This window comes from Athalia rosae, chromosome 4 (assembly GCF_917208135.1).
Source record: "Athalia rosae chromosome 4, iyAthRosa1.1, whole genome shotgun sequence".
Taxonomy (NCBI): domain Eukaryota; kingdom Metazoa; phylum Arthropoda; class Insecta; order Hymenoptera; family Athaliidae; genus Athalia; species Athalia rosae.
In genome coordinates, this window is record NC_064029.1 from 14,740,728 (window position 1) to 14,765,295 (window position 24,568).

The window sequence follows — 24,568 nt, forward strand, 5'->3', positions numbered from 1 at the left end:
ATTTCTAAGATTACTCTATTTTGAAGCTGCATTTTTTTCTTAATCACCTTGGGTAAGTCAATAATTTCAAATTTACGAGCACCCTTCAATTGCCTAACACGAAGCTGAAGAAAAATTGCAACATTCGATCAACTATTAGATCGATTTCTAGGTGCATGGCGTGTAGGGAATAATTTATTTACTCAAAATGATTGCTCAATACGCAATGTCACCTTTCTCATTTGAGCAGGCAACGAGAAAGAAATTAATTAAATCTCGTTTCACACCCTTAATTTTATTACTATTCCATGACAGGATCCAGATAGACTTATGTAACCCAAATCCTCACATCTCATCTAGAAAAAAATCCAGTTACCGTACCGAAATACGTCTCAAAATAATTAGAATGAATCATTTTTTTCATGGCCCTGGTCATGACATGCTTTCGTTATACAACTCTGTATACTCGCAGTTTGAAAGCAATATCAAATTAGCGAAGAAAAAAAATGATATCAATATATTAAACTATTTTTTCATCCATATGCTGCCAGAAATCAATGTGGTCACGATTTTTTTCATACGTACAAACCAAGTACGATAAATGCTGTGAATTTCCGGCCCAATTCATGCAATAATTATTGCGAAATCGAAGCACGTGGAGATATATACCTATCTAAAAAAGAAATGAACAAATAGCTCATTTAGGAGTTTATTTAATATTCCACGGGCGATTCTGGTACGGTACAAGTCTGTTTAAACCTCGTTTCACACCTTTTATATGCCTAAAACTTCGGGCACCTGCAATTACGCAAGATCGACAACGATTAACGGTGAACGGAATGGAGTTAATCATCGGCAGAAGTGTACGTATAATACCATGTAAGTAAAGGTGCTATTGTTTTATTGATTTATTTGAAAGCACATAAACTGTGAACGAGTGAAAGAATATGGGAAGCAGTATTGCGTAGGAGCTGATCGACTTTATGTTTGTTTACCTCATTCGCAATGTTATGATCTTACCGCGGTCGACCAGTTGACCTGACAATAACAAGCCTCGTGCGTTGCTGCCTCAAAATATTCCTATTGAGGGATTGAGGAGTTATTCATTGAAATGGTTCATTGAACATTCCATTCATTCATTCAGCAATATTTGCACAGTGTTTTATTTATTCATATTCTTTGTGCAATATTCTTTATGAATTTCTACGTTTGTAAGAGATATTATTTTTCGCAAAATAATACAGGCGTGGATCAGCGAGTCGTGTACATACTTTGCAAGAAGATCGAGAGTTCCGTAGTAGCCTTACCGGTTATAGCGTGTTCACGGACCGTAGAAATTGACACAATTTCAACTACTCCTCCCATTCTTATAAGTACTCGCTAACATATATTACAAACTTCATAATTATGTAAAATTCAGGCTAATAACCGCGTTTCTTACCCGCTGCACACTGCACTGCATATACATATAACAAATTCTTTCCCCTGTACGTCACGAAGAATGGACGCGAATTTTCTACGGGGTGGGATTTTCCACCCTGGGACAACAATGAAATTCTGTCGCCGATACATCGGTGGTCAGTAATTTTATTGCATCGCGTATCACGTAGGATACAATATGCAGCATAAATAGCGCAGTTCTCCACCCACCTATGTCTTGTCGTGCGTAACGTCGGTTGTACGTACCTACGGTAAATAACTCGAGGGATTAGAAAATGAAAAAAAAATTCGCATTCTAGCTCACATGACATACATCGATATCCACTGTCAGAATCTCAGTTTCTGGATCCCATAGCTTACCGCACATTCTATACGCGTGTCATATTAGACTTTTCTAGAATATTTCTCCGTAGTTATATAGAATGATAATTAATACGTGGAATGCCGATAATGAAACCGGCAAGTACCACAGTCCATACAATGAATTACCGATTTGATTGAATAAAATTTTGAAAACTAAATAATTGGCGTTTCGAATAAGATTTTGAATTCAATAGAATCGAAAGGACTAACATGCGTGGACTGACACCTATGTAACTGCACGTGATCTCGAGTAAAAAGAAGTACATATGTATGTATAATCGGGTGGGTAAATCGAGTATAACTTCAAGGCGAACATTCTCCTGCTACAATAATTTGCGATTCAGCCTTACTCCAATATCGAATAAGTACACTCTGAATAAGCGACCCTAAGTTAATAACTGCCGATCACAAGGGGAGATCATCGCATAAATTCACACGATGAAAAAAATGTGGGCGTCAATATATAATTGCATATTTTATTTGATCTGCCGCACAAGCCGTGAGATCGAGGACATTTATCGTACGTAGTATAGCAGATCAAGTTTATCAAGGAAATTTCACATTCCAGCGCATTCGCGACGCATCGTTGACCATAAGCAGGATATGTTCCTTATCAAATTATTTATTGAATACGAATTGTAATGCCAAAGTTTAAATCCCAGGCTTCGTTGTCGAACGTTCGTCGGAGGGGGTTACAGTAAAATTATGGAGAGATTTTCATCTGAACCGCGCTGCGGCATAACTGAGAAAATAGAAACACGTTTGACTTTGGGAATTTATCGGATGAATGATCATTGTCGCTATAACCAAATGATTATTGCATCATTCTCATTTTTTGCGGGGTGGCGAAGCGGTTTTCGATATACTCGCGTTATGGGGATAGATAACATTAATCAAGCTGGGAGCGTGAGATCGCTTGGATTATATACCGAAAGATATTCAAACACCTGTCGAGTGACTATCTACAGAATTTGCATTTCACCATTTCGACTTGAGATTTATCGTTACGTTTATTTTATTCAGTTTACAAACTAAATAAATGCAACATTCGTTAAACGTGTGTTCCTCTAATTAAAGGCAGACCGCCGAATTTTTGCAATCTTATCTCGCGTACGTGGTTTCGAAAAATCGAAACGCGGATATTTCTTTCGGAGTTGAGTTTGAAACGTTTCTTTGAATTTTTTTCATTTCTCTATTTTTTACCTGGATTTTTAAAAATCGTACGTGCGTGAATTTTTAATATCTGTTAAAAATGTACCTGAAACTAGAGTAGAACTTTCACCACTTTTTGCTCAAGGCATATGGAATCGTGATAAGCACAGTATTTGTGGTCATTGTTGTAAACGTACGAGAAGACCCCGAGGCGTAGCGACCTGCTTAAATTCAACTTAATTATATAAAAGTGCGAATGTACCTGTATAGATTGTTGTCGCGTACGCACACGTAATCTTTTAGGTTTTCGAAAATTTTACCGAAATAGGACATGCCAGAAAAAAATATACATACATCTTCGCATAGCTTGCGTGAATATTCAGAGGAAAATTACCCAAAAATTATGCGATCCGGGAATATTTTATCCAAAGAAATCTTCATATTCCTGTCAAATATATTTTTATAATTGGTTAATTTTATTTATTTTTTTTCTGCAAAGAATCATTGAATTAATTTGAAAAAGAAGAACTTCTTACACGTGCCGATCTGCATTATCCTCGCGTAAATCTCGACGCTGCAAACTACTGCAGAGTTACACAGTCGCATCGTTCGATTACTTCAGCGAAACAATTCGCTATTGCAATATTTTCTGCATACAAACGTTGAACTCTCGCTAGAGCTAGAGCGACAAAGGAATGGGTGTCCTGCAGTCCGTAGGAATCTATTGTCTTATCTATCTATCCATCAATCTAGCTACCTGTTGTACCTCGGCTGACGTGACTCATTTATCCTTCGTCGTTCGCTCGACGTCGCATAACGATGCTTATTTTTTCCTGTTCATTTTTTCCTTCAAGTTTTGTTTTTTTTTTTCTTTTTTTTCCATTTGTACCAAGTAACAATTTCACATATCATTGCCTGCGAGAGCCTTATCATATGAAATTAAATCAATCAACGGCCGGTTGCAAAACTCTCTTGAAACCTGGGGAAAAATGACGGAATCGTTCGTACGTTACACGATAATAATTGAGATCGGAATTATTCGATGTGGGAAATGCCAACCATGACCTTACGTCTGGTGTGTCTGGTGTCTGGTGCCCCGTGTATTGCGTCGGCAGGTGCCACCAGACAATACGGATAGACCGATGAACAGATAAGCAGATGTAAAGCCAAGCCAAGTCATGACACGCGCAGGGTCGATCGCCTTGCACTTCACTCAACCTTTACCCGATGTGTCCGTCGTGCGGCGTGTATACACCGCTGTATTGCTGAGATTCTCGCTGGTGTAATACCACGTTATTTTATATCTACCACGGGAAAAAAGGGTGCGGTGAACCTGACCGAAAATAAAGATAAAGCAATCGGGAAACCGAGCGAATAATGGCTACGAATTACAAACTTTTCGACACAAATAAATTCAGCCCTTTTTGATCGCTGTTGGAAATGTTACGCAACGTTCCGCGGGTCTCACGCAGCGGAATTGCAGTCTCCGATCCATCGCGCGGAACCGCGTTGCAGCGGTCGAGTTGAGGGCGCGAATAAATGATGAGCGTACAACGTGCGATGGTTAACAATGTTTCTTTTTAGACAATGAAAAATTAACTTTATGGTGTTTTGACGCGGTCCGCGTAATAAAGTGGCCTTCATCGTTTCTAGGACAGTATATTACGAGCCTTTCTATAAGGTAGCCGACTTTTCCTGCAACGGAATATCGTTCTTGCGGTAAAACTAGCCGTCGTCTTATTGACGCTGGCAACCCAGATTGTACCGCAAAAACAATACGATAATATTCGTTCGAAGCTTGCTCAAACGTTCTTGAACAAACACAGATCTCAACTTGGTATGATTTTAATCGCACCTTATACGTACGAACCTCTGGTACGCCTATAGATACTTCACTTTACATTCCCCCGCGGGTCATTGCGATTTGTGCTAAGAGATAAATAAATAACCGGTACAGATTTGCTCGGAATCGGACGTTGTCCTATTCGAACTCTGCGTTATTAGAATAATTTTCATACGCTTTGCAACGGCGAGCTTTGTCGCGATCGCGCGAAAACTTATCGATTTTCACCTGGCGAGACAGCGCCCTTACGATCCTCGAGATATTTCTGTCGTTGGAAACAATTTGAAATAAAAAAACAAAAAAAAAACATAAAATCCAAAAACGATTAATATATACAATTATTATCCTTGACTTATTTACTGTACAGTCGGTTAGATGCGTGTGTGTTTGTGGTGTACGTTCCAAAACAAGATAGTTCCACACCTCGTAACTCGATATGCCTTTGTACGGAATTCAGTATTTGATATTAGGTGCATAATATTAATTCGTACTATTTATGGTTACTTTTTATAAACTTTACATCGCCCAGAAGGGGACGGCAAAAACCTAAAAGAAAAAATTATTTCACTACTCAACGCCCGCCTTACGATACAGCGATATAACATACACCACCTACGTGATAATTATACACATCCACACTCGTGCAGCCCTTTTAGAAATGCAAGGCTGCACTCCTTACGTACGGAATGGCGGTATACCGCGCAAGTTACGCTCCGTATTTCAAAGTCGTGTCATGCGTATTATTATTACCTACACCGTCAATAAAAACGTAAGGCATTAGTTTTTTTTTCCTTTTTTCTTTTTTCTCTACCACACGCAGCGTGCGCTATTTCTCGATTCTCGCAGAGGAAGACGCGAAAGAAACAGGCGATCGACGAACGACGAATTGATCGGGGAATCGATTCGTATGGATTTTGTCCCATTATCCTAATTTCATTGGTTTTTTGTTTCGGTCTCTTCCAATTTTCGTTTATATCCAACTAGAATACGCGTGTATAAGGCCCCACCATAGCGAGCAAAGCGATCTTATGTGAAAGTAAGTCTGCCGGTTGACTGAGAGCGCGTGCCCTGCCTCCTGGCCCGGAGACGACGACGGGGTAACGCCGTCGTACGACACCCGAGCCCGCAGGAGACAGACGTACGGACAGACACTTTGCCAGCTGCTGCGTCTACGGACGGACCGGGACCCACTGGGACAGGGACTTCCACGAGAACGAACGAGATATATCAGTCTAATTGTAATACGCATCGATTATAACGAGAACATTCGACCGAGTTAATTGTGATTAAAAAAAAATTATTCAACCAGATCGAAGAAAAGTTTCATTGATACGCGAAGGATATTCGTTAGTCGATACCTTTTTTTTTTAATTTCTTTCATTTTTACTGCAATTTTTTTTAACACCAACGAAAATCGAAAATTTGTGAGGCGTTTGCACGGGATTTTTCGTCGTTTTTTTGGCCCCATACGTTTTCAATCGCAGACTAAAAACCGCAACTGATGACCGATTCGAAAGAAATAATTGTACGATTATTCGTCAAACTCCGGGTAATTTCTCAGGCTGATTATCCGTAGCTTGTGATTTTTCGATAACGCGGGCTTTCAGTTATATTCTGATAAAATTTAAACGCCCCACAATTTTTCCAACTATACTTTTAACGACCGTACGTTTCCGCATTGACATACACAGAAGTATTCGTTGGATAACGATCTAAATTTCCATCCCATGGTTTGATACAATTTTTTTCTCTTTTTTTTTTTTTTTTCTTTTTACCGCTTCCCGTATTTCTTTTCTTCATTGTCTCGATCTGGAAGTTTACATATACGGTGATAATCGCCGCGTTACGGTCGAAGAACTGAAATAAAAGTAACTTTATTTGTGCAGAATACAGATAGCTACAGTGCGCCGGATGTATAATATACTACCCATGTACACGGGGGAAAGTACGAAGTAAGGAGCAAACGCATGGATTAAATCGAAGCCTTGCTATTATCGTTGTGCTTAATCATGTACTTTTCAATGAGTGACGTTTTTCCTGCAAATGTGTTAACCGATCAGTTTCACCTCGACTATTAAAAGTTGTCGTGTACCGTAAAAGTGCTACCCGCCGTTGTACCGCGTTTCACCGGAGTGCCAGCAAGCTTGCACGTATAAAACGAACCCAGTGAATCGACGCCACGAAGGACATAAAAATAAAATTAATATATACATATATAAATAAAAAAAATAAAGGATATCCAGGACAATATCACTTTCGCATGGCAGAAGCACTACCCACTTCGCGTTTCTTTCTACTCGTGTAAAAGGGGAGTCGTATTTTCAGGGGCTGCCCTTCGAAACCCCAGATTCTTTCGCATAGAATTGGACTCGAAAATTTTCGCTATCAATAGCTGCGCTTTACTGGGATACGCGTAGAAATTATTTACCATTAATACCGAGTGGACGTTGAGTGGACAAGATATATCGTTATCGTAATTTTCATGGTAATTATTTTTTAATTATTGTGCACACCGTGAGCGAAACGCGCCAGTTTGGTGCGTCTTTTACGATACACATCGTTTGTTAGAAACTGGAAAAATTTGATCGGTAGTGATCATGATAAGAGCAGTGTTAACAGCGTGTCTTTTGGGCTTCGCTATTGCTGGAAGTCCGAGGCTTCCGAGGACGTCCGCTGATCAGAGGAGCATAAGAAACGCGCACGGGATCAGCTCGAGCAGCAGTAATAACATAAGTGGAAGCATTTTACCCGCTCCTTCGCGAGGTGCTCAAAGAAACAGGTAAAAATTAAAAAAAAATTTTCCCCTCTCATCCCAGCGCAATACGGTGTCCCGGAACGTGTTCGAATCGTGTATCGAAGATCCGTCACGTTCAAACGTAGTCGCGGAAATCGATCGACTTCACAAGCCGCAAATTATCCCTCTGACCATGGTTTACCCTATTCAATGAACTATAAAATAGGATAATGATTCGGTCTGTTTTATTTTTCTATTCCGCTTCGCGCGGAGATTATTTTTTTTGTTTTTTTTTTTTTTTCTCTCTTATTTTTCAACAACATCGAAATTGCTGCCGGGGAACTTTCGCCCGCACGTTGAAATCCATACTTGAATTTTAAACAAACTTTGTTTATTACCAACGCTTCTAACAAGCTGTTCAAATTATCGACGTTGTAATAATACGATGAGATCGAAGTTATGTGAGGAAAAAAAAAAAGTCGTGATCGTCGGATATCGATAGAATTGTAGAAACACCGAGCTGGCTTTTTGTTTTTTTTAACAATTTTCGAATCGTCGCTCGATGAAATGTATCTTACGTCGAAATACGAGAGAGTGGAATTTTTTTTTTTTTCCTTCTATAATCAGCGATGAGTTTTTTGCAGTTATTTTCGGCTCTTGTACCGACGATCGTTAATTACATCGCAGTTTACTAATTGGGAAATTTTTAGCGAATAGAATACCTTCCGGTTTTTCTTTTATTCGCGGTAACCGTACCGACGTGCGCGAACAATCAGACCAAAACGCTACCGCAAAAATAATTGCCCGTTATATTACGTTGATCAACGAACGAGAAGTTATAGGTACGTGGGATACACGTAGTTTGACGAATAGCATCGCATCGATTTTACTTCCGGAAGAGAGAGATATCGAAATTCCTCCGATATTACACTGCCGTGTTTTATGTATATTACTTGCGATTCGGCTAACGAATCACTCATAAATTAAATGATTCAATTACAATTAATCAATGCTTTTTAGAGGCTGCGTAATTAATTTACGGATACGTAGGTACGTACGTCGTGTGCACGCGTGTATTCGCTGCTTTCACGTGGCGTAACTGACGAAACGTTGTCCACGTCACACTCCGTATCTGGATGTTTGATTTGCTCTCTTTTTCCCCATCAACGAATAATCCTTAAGCTCTTAACAAATATTCCGAATCTAACGTCTCCGGTAACGGGGGACCCATTGTGTTTCACTTTCTTCTCGACAATCCCTTACGCGATAATTTTTTCGTAATTTCCGTTCTTTCATTAGGCCGGAAGCTTATCGTTATCGATAATCGATGAAATTTTACTCAGGAGATTCGTCACGCGATCCCCTTTAAATTCATCGGTAGTCGCCAGCCCGCAGAGACGAGGATATAAATTAAAAAAAATCGAGAGTAAACCGAGGAAGAAGTGGAACGTTAACGGGTTCCCTATCGGGGTTGCAGACTCGATTTCGGAACGATCTCGAGCTATCGGGATTCCTTTTTAACATAAATATTTATGCGGGTTTTTTTAATTGGATACCTAATAGTATAACTGCCCCATCCGATTATCGTCTCGGTTTTATGCATACGAGAGTGAATCGGTTATCGTTTCGAGAGATGAAAACACGTAGTTTTATTACTCCATTTTTCAATTAAACAGCGACGAATGTGGTTCTCCTCCTCTGTCGTCGGTTTGGGAGGAGTATTAAAAATTTTTTTCTATCATCTTTGATCTAATATCCTTGAACTTTAAAAACGCGATACTGCATAACTGTGACCGGGCTGATCCTAACCGGGCGTCAACACCGGTTATCCAATTTCCATATTTATACAATTTACTGTACGAAAATAATTGTCTTTGCAATTTTACATAAAACGCGAATAAATGTATATTTAATTATAGCGACGAAGAAACAATTTCTATCATTTCTTTCACGCACCCAAGAGTAATTTCAACTCTGGATCATCAATAATTCCATCGACATATATTCACCTATCATCTGTCGCCGCAATCCCGTCTCTGTAGATACCGATAAAAAAAACTTCTCATACACCTATTCTCCTCTCGAACAATTTACAACTCGAGATGGACACGCAGATCTGTTCGAGAAGCTTGTACCTTGTTATACTTGTTATACTTGTACCGAATGTTCGATTCGGATTGGAGCCACTGCGGAACAAGGATTGAAGAGATTATCTATCTGGGCTGGGCAACGGATGAATCTAAATTGCGTAGGCGTTCGCGATGGTGATATAAAAAGCTTCTCTAGTTCGACAATTAGCTTCGGAAGCAAGCTCTAGTTTCCCGTCCAATAATAACAACGACAACAATTGTCGAATCGCGGAACGATCGTTCTGCCAATTTAAATTCAATCGATGACCCGACGATAAGACGAGCGGAAAAGAATTTGAAGAAGAAGAAGAAAAAAAAAAAAACAGAAAAAAAAAAAAACAAACAAATCAAACTACTCCTGTTAACCTTGGAGAACTCGAGTCGGGTATATGCAGAAATGAAACTCAACTCGAATGCGAATTATACACGACTACGTTAACGTACACTTTTATACCAGCGACGATGTGTGTTGCCTGCATCTTCTTCTGTATACCTGTGCGCAAAAGTAACGGTATTTGGAGTAGAAATATATCCAATGTCAAAGCTAGCGAGATCAACGTCTCCTTTCGCGCTACGATCGTACGTGTGTTTCAGGTATGAGTATGCGCCGTACACCTAAGTCCTGAAAATGGTGTACACAATTTACGTTAACCTTCTTTTTCAGTCCAATTATTTTAAGGCCGAACTTTCGATTCCGTTAGACACACCTGACGCCGCTAATCCAAATTACGCACGGCCGAAGGAAACCGATAATTTCTCGGTTATTTTACGCGCGTCCACCGAAGGCGATCGAAAATATCGACACGACTGCGATGCGATGTTAATATCATCGGGTTGGGCGTGCCCGTTCGCGGTACTTTGAATTCCGATTTTAATGAATGAACGAATGAAAGAAGGTGGTGGGAGCGTATCAGGATTTCCTGCGGTTTCTCCGAACGGGAAAAATCATCCTACGTTGCATCGAACGGTTTATCAGCACATTTGCCGGGGTAGAAAGTTACCGCGCGTAGTCAGCGTTTCTAGGAGTCAAGATTTAAGGTCTCAGCTCGGTATCGCGTGTTACAAGTCAAGCTTCATTTCTGCTTGTAATAAATTCTGAGCCTTCGGTGTCTTTAGATCTCTATCGAGATTGGGCCATTGTGAGACCTTAGAGAATTTTATGTAGAGAAATATACGCGTACTCGTGTACACATGTGCCACGAAGCGACATGATATTATCTGGCAAAAGTAGCGACGTGGAGAAGATTTTTTTATTTTTTAATTTATTTCTTCGCTCTCCCGGCTTTCGGATAGAATTCAAAAAATACGGTGGTCCTTTGTTCGTTTTTAGGTAACTTCGGATTTTTCATTCGTTTCGTATGACAACTGCCTGATAATCTTGACAAAAGGAAGACTGTAACTAAGAAGTAACCGCAGAGTAAAATGGCCTATCGAAAATGATCTTCGGAGTTCACATTCGAGCTATTCAAAGGACCCTTTTATCGAATGCCTCTCGCGTGGGTGGTGAACGACCTTTATCCCGTCGTTGATCATCTGGTACGATTTATTTTATTTTTTTCTCTCGATTTATTTCTTTCACTTTATCAGGAGTAATTTTTCAGCGTTGCAGTACGCGCACGATACGTGCTTTTCATTTCCATCGGCGTAATTATTCCTATTGCGTGACAAAATATACGCCGGGGAGATTTTAATCATTACAATGGATTTGCGGAGAATTAAACCGGGTGCAGATGAGTCTTATTCATAATTACAGCAATGAACTTTTCAACGGAATTACGTATAATTAGGTACTGTACTACTCATCACGGGCAAGAAGGTCAATGACGCAGCTGTAGCATGCGAAGAGTCGGGAGTGGTTCGTTTGGACAGAAATCGTTTGGACAGAATTCGTTTCTACAGAGAAAATTTGCCCATGGTTCGTTTGGACAGAGGAAATTTCGACTTAGGTTCGTTTGGACAGAAACTCATTTCTACAGCGAAAATGGATTCTGTCCAAACGTACCTAAGTCGGTTCGTTTGGACAGAATTCGTTTTAGCTGCCCAAATCACATTCTGTCCAAACGAACCCACTTAGGTTCGTTTGGACAGAATCCATTTTCGCTGTAGAAATGAGTTTCTGTCCAAACGAACCGACTTAGGTACGTTTGGACAGAAACTGATTTCTGCAGTATAAACGGATTCTGTCCAAACGAACCGACGTAGGTACGTTTGGACAGAATATGATCTTTCTGTACAAATGCAGCGAAAACGGATTCTGTTCAAACGAACCTAATTCGATCGGTAGAAAATAAACTAATCTAACCCATGTCAGCGTATATAGGCAGAATCCGTTTTCGTTGCATTTATATAGAAAGATCAGATTCTGTCAAAACGAACCTAATTCGATCGACAGAAAATAAACTAATCTAACCCATGTCAGTGTATTTGGGCAGAATTCGTTTTCGCTGCCCAAATCATATTCTGTCCAAACGTACCTAAGTCGGTTCGTTTGGACAGAATTCATTTTTGCTACCCAAATCATATTCTGTCCAAACGAACCTAAGTCGGTTCGTTTGGACAGAAACTCATTTCTACAGCGAAAATGGATTCTGTCCAAACGAACCTAAGTGGGTTCGTTTGGACAGAATGTGATTTGGGCAGCTAAAACGAATTCTGTCCAAACGAACCGACTTGGGTTCGTTTGGACAGAATCCATTTTCGCTGTAGAAATGAGTTTCTGTCCAAACGAACCTAAGTCGAAATTTCCTCTGTCCAAACGAACCATGGGCAAATTTTCTCTGTAGAAACGAATTCTGTCCAAACGATTTCTGTCCAAACGTACCTCACTCGAAGAGTCGCGTAATAAGTATGGAAATAATTTTTAATTTTTTCTTAATTTGCTGTTTTTTTTCTCTCTCTCTCTCTCTCTCTCTTTCACAGAGAACGTATAATTACAATGTACGAGCATTGTTAGCGAGTTTAATTGTCATAATTTTTCTAACATCACTCGTTCTGCCGCGGATGTACCTAATGTCCTACGCGTATACACCTTAATATCTGGGAATCGGGACGTCGCGATTAGAGAAACTCTATCATCGAATCAAGTAGACAATTAATCCGTGAAATCTTCGCTCTCATGAAAAAATGTTGAAAACAATAGGAACCCAGGCCAACCCCGATGGACTACCAGTCCTCGATTAATCTCATCTGCATTGAAGAAATTTACCCACTCGACGCACGTTCCGATAACATTTATCGATAGGTAATGAGCTAAGATTAATCGATTTGATGTTACTAATGTAGTCGGAAGATATCGGCCCACGGATTTCTTGAAGGTTTCTAAAATAAAAATTTCAAAGGTGCTGTACGGGACACCTCCGCTCGTCACGGAAAGATAGATAAGATAATTGAACTGGATGGAATAATTTCTCGTACTATGTGGCTACCGGGATTAACCTAGTTTCTAATTAATATTTTCTAATTTATTATACATGAGTCGGTTATTAATCATCCGAAAATTAGGCTCGTCGCACCGGGGGATTCACCGTGAGATCAATTATTGTTTCAGTGGATATAATTCTTCAGCTCCGATGATCTATGGTCAGGTGAATTTTTTCGGAACTTCGTTCTCAGCTCTTATCCCACGAGACTAGCTTCTATTTTTTTCACTTCACTTCGAATTGCTTTTGAATTAATAATCGTTTGATTAAAAACATCCGTGATTGATCTCCCGCGCAATAAGCTCGATATCAGAAATCTCTCGTGGATCGCGATGCTGTGCCGGACACCTGTTGATTCTCGAAGCGTCGCCCACGCGCCTCGAGTATTTTTGCTTCTCTCTGTCATTAGCCGAGAATCGTTGAGATCGCCAGGTTTCAAGGTAGGAAAGTCTAAAAAGTTAAAAATCACCTGTCGCGTGGTATTGATTGAATTCTCCGTTTCCACCCCCTGCTTCTGTCCCAACGACGCTCCGGTCCCCGAACTCGTGGCGTCTGAATTTTATATCAGCTCGAATGAAAAAAAATTTTCGATCGATACGAACCAACCAACGACCTATACGTGCGATGTGTTTTGAGAATTAATTAATCGAGGTAAAATCTATTCACTTCGTGGGCGGGTCCCGATACCCGATGCTTCGTTTTTTTTATTTTTGTTCGAAAAAAATTTACGATTCTACCACTTCAAGGTTTTCTGGTCAATTTAGTCAGTTGGGAAGAGATTGGAATTCGGAGTTCAACTTTTCGACGACGTTGTAGTTCATCAACAGTGAATTATGAAATCGCGACTCGTTCGATAAAAAAATTATCCGCAGCACGACGTTGGCGTCAATTAATTAATTGGCTAATTAACCAGCCGTTGGATTTTTGCCGTTGTAAAAATAACTCGAACGTATAAATTTATAGTTAGCATAATCTTGTTCACGGAAGGGGAGGATATCGCGCTGAAAAATTTATGAGCATCACAAAGAATGACGATTCGTTGAAATTCAAATCAACGTTGGGGACAAGTGCGATTTTTATCGGATCCGATCGCCGTCGTAGCTATAATAGATGATCGTAAATGTAGAATTGTTGATAACACAACCGGCGAACTTGCGCGAGGCTCGCAATTCATCGAGAATTTGAAATTAAATTTTTTATTTAATCAGTGAAAGGATTCGAGCCAACGACAAACTGTATCGCGTGATTCAAATTTTCGGTCGAAAATAGAAAAAGATAAAAGTCCGATCGCAATCAATCCTCGTGTGGGACCTTCACTAATTGTACGGTGATTACTGTGCACGTGAAAATATTTAATCGAGTCGTAAAGATTAGTTAATTTTTAACAATAGAAAATAATTAGATAGGATTGCCGCTGATTATCGTATATGCTTACGTTCACCCTGACACTGACAATGGAAACTTTATTTCGCGTGTTCTCACGCGCCTTTCATTCAGTTGGACTACGTCGAACGACCTGCAATGCCATCAAACGAAGTTGAAGTAAAAAAGGTGATGATCGTAAATTGAAATGAAAAATTAATTTGGCGCACTCGATAATTGCATCTATACGTGCTCGGAGATCAGCGCATAGGACGTCTCGTAGGAAGATGTGGTATTTGCATATAGGATAGGTAAGGTGAATATTTCCGAATTGGCAGTGAAACGAAATAGCGATAAAAATTGAGGGGGGGGGGGGGGGGAGCGATCGGGTTGACGGTCGTTCTGTTTTCTCGGGGTTCGAGGAGGACAGAAGTATGACATTAACGGGCTCATTCTTTGGTATACGAGTACAAGAAGTTGTAAAAGCGGTTCTTACGCAATTATCAACCTGTCCTCTCCACCGAGCTTCCTATATATATATATGTGCCATAGCAGATATACAGACACGTGAGCTCTTATATTTGCTCTTCAACGATCGCGGGTCCGGTCCATCTGACCGATCACTCTTTCGCTCTTCAACACGACGACTCTTTTCTACCCTTTCACTCTCCGTGCTCATTCTATCTTTTTCTCATCGAATGCGCGCAGGGTCCAAAGAACATATTCATCGACTCCGAGTATCGGGCACCGCATTCTTTTTTTCACCTTATTTTCTTTTTTTTTTAATTTTCTTTTTCCTTTTTCTTTTTCTTTTTATTTATTTATTTTTTTTTTCTCTCTCCTTACGAGCCTCCGACGACAATATGGAACTCCGTACGCGTATACGTTATACGCGTATACATACATGTGAACGCGAGAAGCCTCAAGGGGCCAAAGCGATATTTAGTCGGTGCTAACTTTCGAGATTACTGTACGTTGGGCCACTGCGTGGCGGAGCTACGCGAGTCCATTATAGTCGTAGTTTGGAAATAGAGAAATCGGAAGGCAAGAGAATTCTTGCCGCCGCCGAGAGCAGCTGCAGCTAACGGGGCTGATAGAACGCCTCGTAAATACAATCGCACGATCGGGTAATCCACCCGCGCGAAATTATTTCGGACGGGGAAAATCGATACGGGTGGCTTGAACGGCTGTCAAAAATCTTTCTCAATCCGAGATCGAATCTCCGAATCAAGCTCCGTCTCCGCTAAAATGCTTTCAATATTCGGCTGATATTATAACATTAGATTCATTGCGCAATAACTTAAGTGGCATTAGCGACGGTTCGTGTCCTATACGGTATTATTACATCGCAATTTATGAGAGCGGAAAGATCGTTTTGTCGAAAAGATTTTTTGACACGCTTTTAAATGTTATCGCATTTTTCGTACGGCCTAATGCTTATCAATCGGCTACGGTGAATGGCTTTTAAGAATCCAGTTCAATCCGTACACCCATAACGTTCCTTTCAAATCTTTCAACTCTTGTGAAATATTTCAAGTCGATCTGGTCACTGCAACTCCGTGCAGCCCGAAGCTTGCACGTAGGTACACCTTATCCTGCAGCTATCCTGTCGCGATTACGGATTCGAATTAATTTTTATTACCAACGATTAATTCCACAAATTCAACATATACCCTGCGCGGAGAATAAGGTCCCTTTGAACAACGAGGAACAAAAAAAGGTCCAGAGTTCGTCAAAACTGAAAATTTGAATTCTCTCTACCTCCATCGACAATGGCGAGGGATCCTGTTCTCCGCCCATCAACTCCTGATAAACAAATTCTTTTGGCCGCGAATGGGCCTGAAATTGACGTCGTAAAGTTATCTGTAAAACAGGAAGAACTAATTGCATCCTGCAACTATCCGTGATTAGATCCGTGTGTACGGGGAAATTACAACTGACTGCTCATTTGGGGGTCAAACGATCACCGGTCTTGACGAAGATGCGTACCCACGATGTTTCGGATAAATTAATAACTCGTGTGTATTACTCAACTGGTTATAATCGGTTATGGTTTAATTATTACGACATTTTACGGGGATTATACGGTAGACTTATTACATAGGATTCAGCATACGGATACTGAGGTATATACCTATCTAATTGTAAGAGCGGCTAATTCACACCTTATGTACCGAGACTTTCTCGTGGTATTCTTAAACCGTCGATTTGTTATTCCGTTATTACATAATTTTCACTCGAAAGTTCATCACGGGCTTCTAATCTAACTTTTGTATCAAGAAGTGCAGCGACAGACGAAAATGTTGTATGCAATTTACGGCGTGAGAACCGAGTGGTCAGTTGAGGTCCCTTAATTTTATCTCCGTTAATCGGACGCTTCCATGATTCGTAACCTCTGATGATTTTATCGCCATTGTATCGAAATTTTATAACTCTGGGCATTCGATAAGAGATTAACGTAAAATTGTCTTACTCGTCTTGAGCTCGCGTGTTCGTACAAAATGGATGGAAAAAAATAAATTGAAAACAAAAATCTTATTAGTCAAAAATATGTTCTCCTCGTATCACCTATTAAATATGCTAATTTTATAAATTGTCCAATTTTATTTTGAATTAATTAATTTACCTCGTTGAATCCTGCGGATCGTTATTATTTTATGATTTTGTTCGTTTGTTTTATTCATTTTTTATTCCACCGATCTCGGACTTCCATAACTGGCATGAAAAAAAAAAAAAGCAGATGATATTTCACCCACAACCGTACATATTGATCTGTCGCAAAAAAAACTCTATTACACTTGAATTTTTTTTCGTCGCTTGATCTTTCTTTTCTACAATAAAAAGAAAAAGATAGAAAGATCGGTGTGTCTATAAAAATCACCCGTCCTCGCGATCGCGTTCAAGTTCATTTGGTTTTTTTTTTTTGTTTTATTTGCTGCGGCAAATTGAAATTTTTTTTCACATCGTTGGTGGCTCGTCTCATGTGAGGTGTAGATTACGGGGTGAACGTTCGTATTTCGCAAGTATTTTTAATAACAACTTTGCAGTTGACGGCTAACCGACTACTGGTACTAGCCAGAGTCGAGGGGGTATCTCGAAAGTAATTTGGTCAGGGAATTAGATAAGTACGATTATCCGTTTATTATCTCAACAATCCCTCGGTATACAGGATTACCCTGACACACATCACATCCAGTTAGTAAAGGGGATACCGTTGGTGCCCCGAAGCGAGGTGGATTATTTTTTTTTTCGGGTAGCATCTCTCGTCTGAAAATGAAAACTTGGTTTTTGCCCCCGGGGATTATTTTCACCCCACTCTTGCCATATTAACTCGGGTAATTAGGGTATATCGTAAAGTACGGAGTTGCGGCGTTTCTTCGAGCCGGTTTTCGGAATGATCGTTGTTACGCCGCAGCCGAACTGCCTCTCTGCCTCCTTTCGGGTGGCCGCCACGGACGCAAAACAGGGCTTGAACTACCGCTGACTATAGTGAAAGCGGAGGGTAGGGACTCAGACTCCACAGACTTAAACTCACAGACTCCACAGACTTAAACTCGGGCGCGGCGTTAATATATACATATACACAACGGCAAATTGAAGGAGCGCGGTACGAAAGAAAACCACGCGAAACTCTTCGCCGACCGCGCGCGCTCTTGGAATGCCGCGAAAGAAATGAAAGAAAAAGAAAAAGCAAAAAATGAACTAGTTTTCGGCAAAAAAAAAATAAAAAAATAAACGGACGTGTGTCGGGTGGTTTTTCGTTCCTGAAATATATGCAGCGGATCGAGGAAATTTTTGATATCGCATACTCTCGACTCTCCGGGTAAACGTATTCGCGCTGAGTGTACGTTCCGCGAGATATAAATCGTCGAAAAAGGTGGAACAAGACGCCTACCATATCTCGTTATTTCTTATCTCCGTGTACGAATCTCGAGATGTCCTCGAAACACAATGTTGCTTTGGACTTGGCCAAGATCGCCGATGCACCGCGTCGCTTATATATATCCTCGCCTCCTTTACTCGCTGACTGGTGACTGTTTCATAAGTAACCGCTGTAACAGCTTGTTACAACGTGACTCAGCTTTCGGCGGGTCCGCGCGGTATCGGACTTATGGTGAAAAGAGAACCAGTTAATTCGATCCGCCCGTACAAAAACGGAACCGACAAATTGCCAGTTGCGCTTTATGGCTCGCCTCGTGTGCACCCGCTGAATACACGATTCAGAAAATTTATATCAATCTCATAAATTACGCTGGTGTATACACCGACTCCTTTTTCCGCTAGCGAATCGTAGAAAATCGAGCCTCCGAACCTCTTGGGAATTTTCTATCGATTTCGCATCATTGTTCGTGCATGAAAATCTATAGGAAATTACGGATCGTCGTAGAACAGTGGAAAGTATTTTCTAATGATTTCACTTCGTAGTATAATTTTCCTCCTTTCTTCTGTTCGTCGCGCGTATACCGCCGATATACCGAACACCGTGATTTTAATTTAATGCTAATATTCATTCACGTAACGTAGGTACAGCGTTTACGCTACGGTTAGGTATGCGCGATTTATTCGTTAGTCTCCATACGAATGTGAGCGAAGAACGTTCGATAATTTTAGAAATCTATTTGCTCCTCGATTGTTGTATTATGTATCGTTAGCGTTACGCTTCGCCGATATTTTTAACCGTATACTACACATGAACTTGCATGGAGTGAATGGATGTACGTTATGTTTTTTTTTTTTTTTGTTGTTTTTTTTTTTTGAATTTAAAAATTGTATAACACAAAAGAGCATAAATTATCGCAAATGTAATTAGAATTCATCAAACGTTGAACAGGATTGTATGGCGAGGCGCGCGCTTTATGCTCCGCATTATTCAAAAACGGACACGCGTTCCACTTCGAAGGTGTTTTGAGAATGAAGTCTGTTCTACAGGTATTATTATATTATCGTATCCTTGTCCTCTTTCGCCTACGTTGAGGTAGGAAGAATCGCGGCTGGAAGTAACGTAGATCGATCGTATTTACCTCCGTTCGTTAATCGCGCGAAAATCTTCCTACCGAAACGTCGTAAATTAATGAATTAACAATTTACGAAAGATTTACTTTCGCCTTAGCGCGATGGCGACGGTAGTAAAGACGTCTGAGGAGGGCAGCGGTAGAGCCACCGGATCGTAGTCATTGAACTGGAGATAAACCGCCCGCTTCACTTTCATATTTATTTAGCGTGTCCACGTGAAAAGAAAATTGAAGAATTCTTACGAAGTCGTGCGCGGGATAGAAATAGGGGAGACCGGGGCAAGTTGGAGACGTTAAGCTTCAAGTGCGGTTTTTTAATCGATTGTAAGCGAATTTCAAAATCTTTTGGTATTTTTCAAAAGTATGAGATGTTAGCTATTAAAAAAAAAATTGACATTGAATTCGATCATTCACAAACTATGTAATTTCCATTTTTCCGAAATTCTGCAAATTCGTCATCTTGCCCCGACCACGGGGCAAGATGACGAACCTATCGGGGCAAGTTGACGAATATTAGATTTTGGTTTAATGGGCCTAAAAAAATACTTTTTTCGTCAAAATATACTTCAGTTTATTCAAATCCATAAAAGATATGAAAATACAAATACGCATAGTTTATGTAGTTTAGCTTAGATATACAATTAACACTGGTCGCAAACGAACTGAGCTGCTCCTTCGACATTAGAACATGCCAACATTGAATCGTGAATAAATTTATTCATTTATTTATTTATCAATTTATTCAATGAGCTGCACAATCGTATGTAGCCTAAATATCAATTAACTAAACAACATGCAAAGATCTCGATAAGGACGATCCGTCAACTTGCCCCCACCATCTTGCCCCATTTGCCACTATTTGCAAAAAAAGAACCCCACAAAAAGTACATTGGTGAAAATTCGGAGATTCTATGATCTCTAGGATCTATATGCGTGTAGAAATAAAGTATTAATTCACAAGTCCGATCTTGCTTATCTGTAGTTGCGTACAACTATTTTCTTGAGCTCCAGATATTACTTCGCACACGTCTGAAACCACAATGCCTCCGTAAAAAAGCCGGATGACCTTGCCACGCTAGCTATATCGCAAATATTATTGCGTAGAAGAGTGTTTAACACTTTTTGATAACTTACCCGGCGCTATCTGTCAAAATATTCTAAAAACAATCAATTCGTCATCTTGCCCCAGCCTCCAACTTGCCCCGGTCTCCCCTATATATATATATATATATATGTATATTCCCGTTTCTACACACATTTTCAATACCTCATCGCGCTGCTCGTCGCGACACGCGAATTACAACCGGCTTATATTTATCGACAGCTATCTCCGCAGGAAGTGACGATTTACTCTTATTACTACCATTATTCTAATTACACTTTGCGTCCAACTTACGAGTTTGTCTTACGCCAGTTTTCCGCCGTCTTAGAACGCACAGATACCCCGAAGCGAGTTTGAAAATTCGAGGGGGGGGGGAAAAAACTCGTGGTCCAGACGGGCCGTTTACGATAAATTTTGGTGGTTTTCTTTTTTTTCTTTTTTTTCTTTTTTTTTACCACATGTGGGCGCGGGTACGATTAGCGTAAGGTGTACGCGGCGGCGCGTCGCTCGGTTCGTGACCAAAAGTGAGAGCCGGTTGGAAAATATCGGTAAGTTCTCCGGTTCTTTTGGTGGGCAGGGGCTAATTTCGAATTCAGTTCACGCGCGCGTACGGTGCCTATAACCATTGGCACAAAACTGCGGCAACGGCATCGGCGAGTAAGTAAATCGGGGCCCCGCGGTACCCCGCGCGAGCATATCGTGGCATCCGTACGAGTCTTCCGATCCTTCGTGACTTTTTGCTACCAGATATCGCTCGAGGAATTCACCTGCACGCGGTATCGGCGAGGAAACGCTACGGACCACCGAAATCGACGTCACGGTGAAATTTACGAGGCATTTACTTCGGAAGGCATACGCGATATCGGGACCCGATGCATTATTCATATTAGAATTGCGCGCTCGCGTGATCGACGCCGATCGACGATGACTCGAAAATAAGGGAAAAAAGATCGCCCCCCCCCCCCCCCCCGTCGCGGTTACGGATAGTTATCGATTTTTTCGCCACGATACGAAGCGAATTAAAAATTGAGTTTTAAACTATTTCGAATTGCGATAAACGGATTTATGGATTTATGGTATAAAATAGCGTTAAGTACACACCTCACGGTCGATCATGTACGACCGATCATTTATGAGGTTACAGAGTTATTCTACCGTGAAACTAACTCTCTCATATTCGCCGACGTATCGGACACAAGTACAGCCGGCTTCGTATTTTTGCACTTTCGATTCGCTCGCGAACTCGTGTTAAAAATGTTGATTTCCATAAAATCAAAAGGCGACCAGTTTTATGTACAGTTGTATCGATAATCGCGGGCGTGCCTTAGAAAATGAGGCAGTACTCGGTATCCGTTCGGATACCGACTACGGCGAGAGGTGACCGTGAAAGATGGTGAAAATTCTGACTTACGAGTAGAGATAAAAGGATCGAATGATGAATGGAGGCGTGGGCGAGCCGTGTCGCTGAAAACAATCCCGCAACATACCGTGCCATTTCTGTTTTTCTAACATAAATTATGCATGCACATTTCTATTAGAGAAATTAATACGCGTAGGAAATTCGTGTAGCACCACGGTACGACATCAATGATTATTATACATCCGATCGTCCTACCGGCGATCGTCATCGGTTCTAATATAGTAAAGTCTTTAATAATACGAACGACGAAGGTGCAACGACCTTCGAATACGATTTTATTACAATGTTCGAAGTTCGAAGGGGATAGTAAAATCATTAGCGATGTGTCATCGTTCTGTGATCTTCGCAACGACGTATAAATCTATCGCTATACACACTCCGTTATTAATTCGATTAGTTTGTAATGACTGTGATGACGATCGTCGATACGATTTTCACCTGCTAACAGCGTCGTGTGAGATTAGACCCTTTTGGTACACAGTATAGGTATAATAACGTCGAAGGAATTGGATATTTCTGTGTTAGAGTCCCCGTGGAACGAGATTACGATATCAAACGTTCGGCTCATAAAGTGCATTATTCTTCTCAGACAATTCGCCGCGATGCTGGATTCAACTGCGTTGCGAAAGCTTTTTGAAATCACAGCCTCCCCCTCCCACCCCCCGGTCACGAAGTCGTTGATCTCATTCCATACGAAATGAATCGCGTTGCACCGTAGTCTTTAGTATTTATTGAAATTACCGTAGTTCGAATAGAAAAAGAGAAAAAATATTCTTACTTCCCAAGAGCATAGCGTCTAGCAGTAGCAGCAGCTACGTTGTAATTCCACCATAGCTTCTCTGAATTCATCTCGAATAATGAATCGCAATTTTATTTTCGTCATATCTTTCAACTATTTGCATTTTAATTGCTTCAATTTTTCATCGTTCTTTCCATTCTTGCGGGGAGGCGAAAGGGGGGGGGGGGGGGCACGGGGTTTGACAATGTCGGTTACATTTGCATACCGTGTATCTGGTAGAATTGAATCGCGATGCGGATATAATCGCGATAAGATGTTGAAAAAATCGATGTGAGAGTAACGCGAATAATGTCAATGCTCGATATATTTATGTACGCCGATCGTTAAGTGTATGGAAATGTATTGCATCGCTAATGAGGACACCGTACGTTCCCGATGTCATTATCTAGCCAGGAAACAGACGTCCTACAGACGATGTCCTGACCCATTGGATAAAGTCATCAAGCTACGGTGTGCGTCTGCATCGAAAATCGTGTATATCAATTCTGCGTACATTATTTGCACGCATGTTTTGTCGTTTTTTCTATTATCGAATCGATTTTTTTATAACACGATCTTTATTGCCGCTCGTAAGATTATTTTATCGACTTTTTGACCCGACGACATTATTCATTTATTTATAATTCATTTGATTTTTTTTTTAATTTCCCTTCCAGACGATATTACAATTAATTGTCAATTCTGATGGAAGTTTGAAGTTCGTCGTAGTTTCATACCTGTTTGAGTACGATAAAAATCTCCAGCATCGTCGTGGGGGGCGAATGGGCACAATATCATACAGTTTCAGGGTAATTCCGAGTCTACTTTTTTCGGTACGAAGATTAGCGAACGTGATATCCATGTGCTCTTAATCACCTCATAACGTTCCGGCTAATCACTTCGTCTGCGGTTATTGAAATAGCAGGAAATAAAAAAAAAAAAAAAAACCTTAAAATTTCAAAATTAAACACCTATCGAATTGATATCTCCCGGTTTTCTACAAACAAATTAAGTCGGAAGGCCGAGCATAATCGTTATTATTTTATTATCGTTGAACTTTACCGAGAAAATTATTCTTCTGGGCGGTAACTTTATGGTCAATATGAAAAGGCCAACGATTAATTACCCGGCTCGTTTTTATTCATTTTTCCCCCCCCCTCCAAATTTTAAATAATTTTTTCGAATCAAATTCAGCATCGATCCAATCAAATTGCTAATGTGTCCAAAGTTCGTGATCCCAGATCATCATTAGGGACATAAAATTTGTGAATTATTCCTGAAACGCGCTCGAAAGTTATTACCTTTGCGGAACGTTATACGCCGTTAAAATTAAAAGGAAAAAATAATAAACGTCATTAATTTTGTAAGATTTGAAAATTTATGGGCACGGTTTGAGTGATCAGCGATTACCTACCTCATTATGCATCACAAGCAGAATTTCACAAAGGGGGTTACTCGCTATGCCCAGCAGAATTCTGGATATTTACGACCAAGTTTTCACAATATTTTTATTTTTATTTCACTTAATTTGTAAAATAATTGTCTTCGATCGTCGAATCAATACGCAAAATTGTGGAGAGAATTCTAATTAATTCACGAGGATAAACGTCGCGATTTACACTAATTGATTCTAAGTATACTCCAATCCCCTTTTCCGTTGCGCATCGCACGGGCATCTTTTTTACCTCTAGTAAAAATCGAGGAATTAAGTTACCTCTCAAATTCCCCCCCAACCACCCATCCCTCTCGTCGTACCTACTCTCCCAATTCCCCGGATCATATAATTACGAAGATACGCATGTGAATGAAAATATGATTGTACGAATAACGTTCGT

The 24,568-nt window shown here is 40.4% G+C and overlaps 1 protein-coding gene across 4 annotated transcripts in view; it reads left to right on the forward strand.

The window, feature by feature from the left end:
* The window catches only part of LOC105687631 (angiopoietin-2), a 57,536-nt gene that overhangs the window by 476 nt on the left and 32,492 nt on the right, over positions 1 to 24,568 (forward strand). The window contains exons 1-2 of one of the 4 annotated variants that reach the window (XM_048654337.1): positions 5,578 to 6,123; positions 6,664 to 7,556. The exons of 1 other annotated variant lie outside the window; for it this stretch is intronic. In XM_048654337.1, the coding sequence (XP_048510294.1) occupies positions 7,375 to 7,556 (182 nt within the window). In that variant the 5' untranslated portion in view covers positions 5,578 to 6,123; positions 6,664 to 7,374. Of the gene's footprint in view, positions 1 to 5,577; positions 6,124 to 6,663; positions 7,557 to 24,568 lie in introns of those variants that run through there. 2 more of the 4 variants (XM_048654338.1, XM_048654336.1) reach the window with 2 other exon arrangements.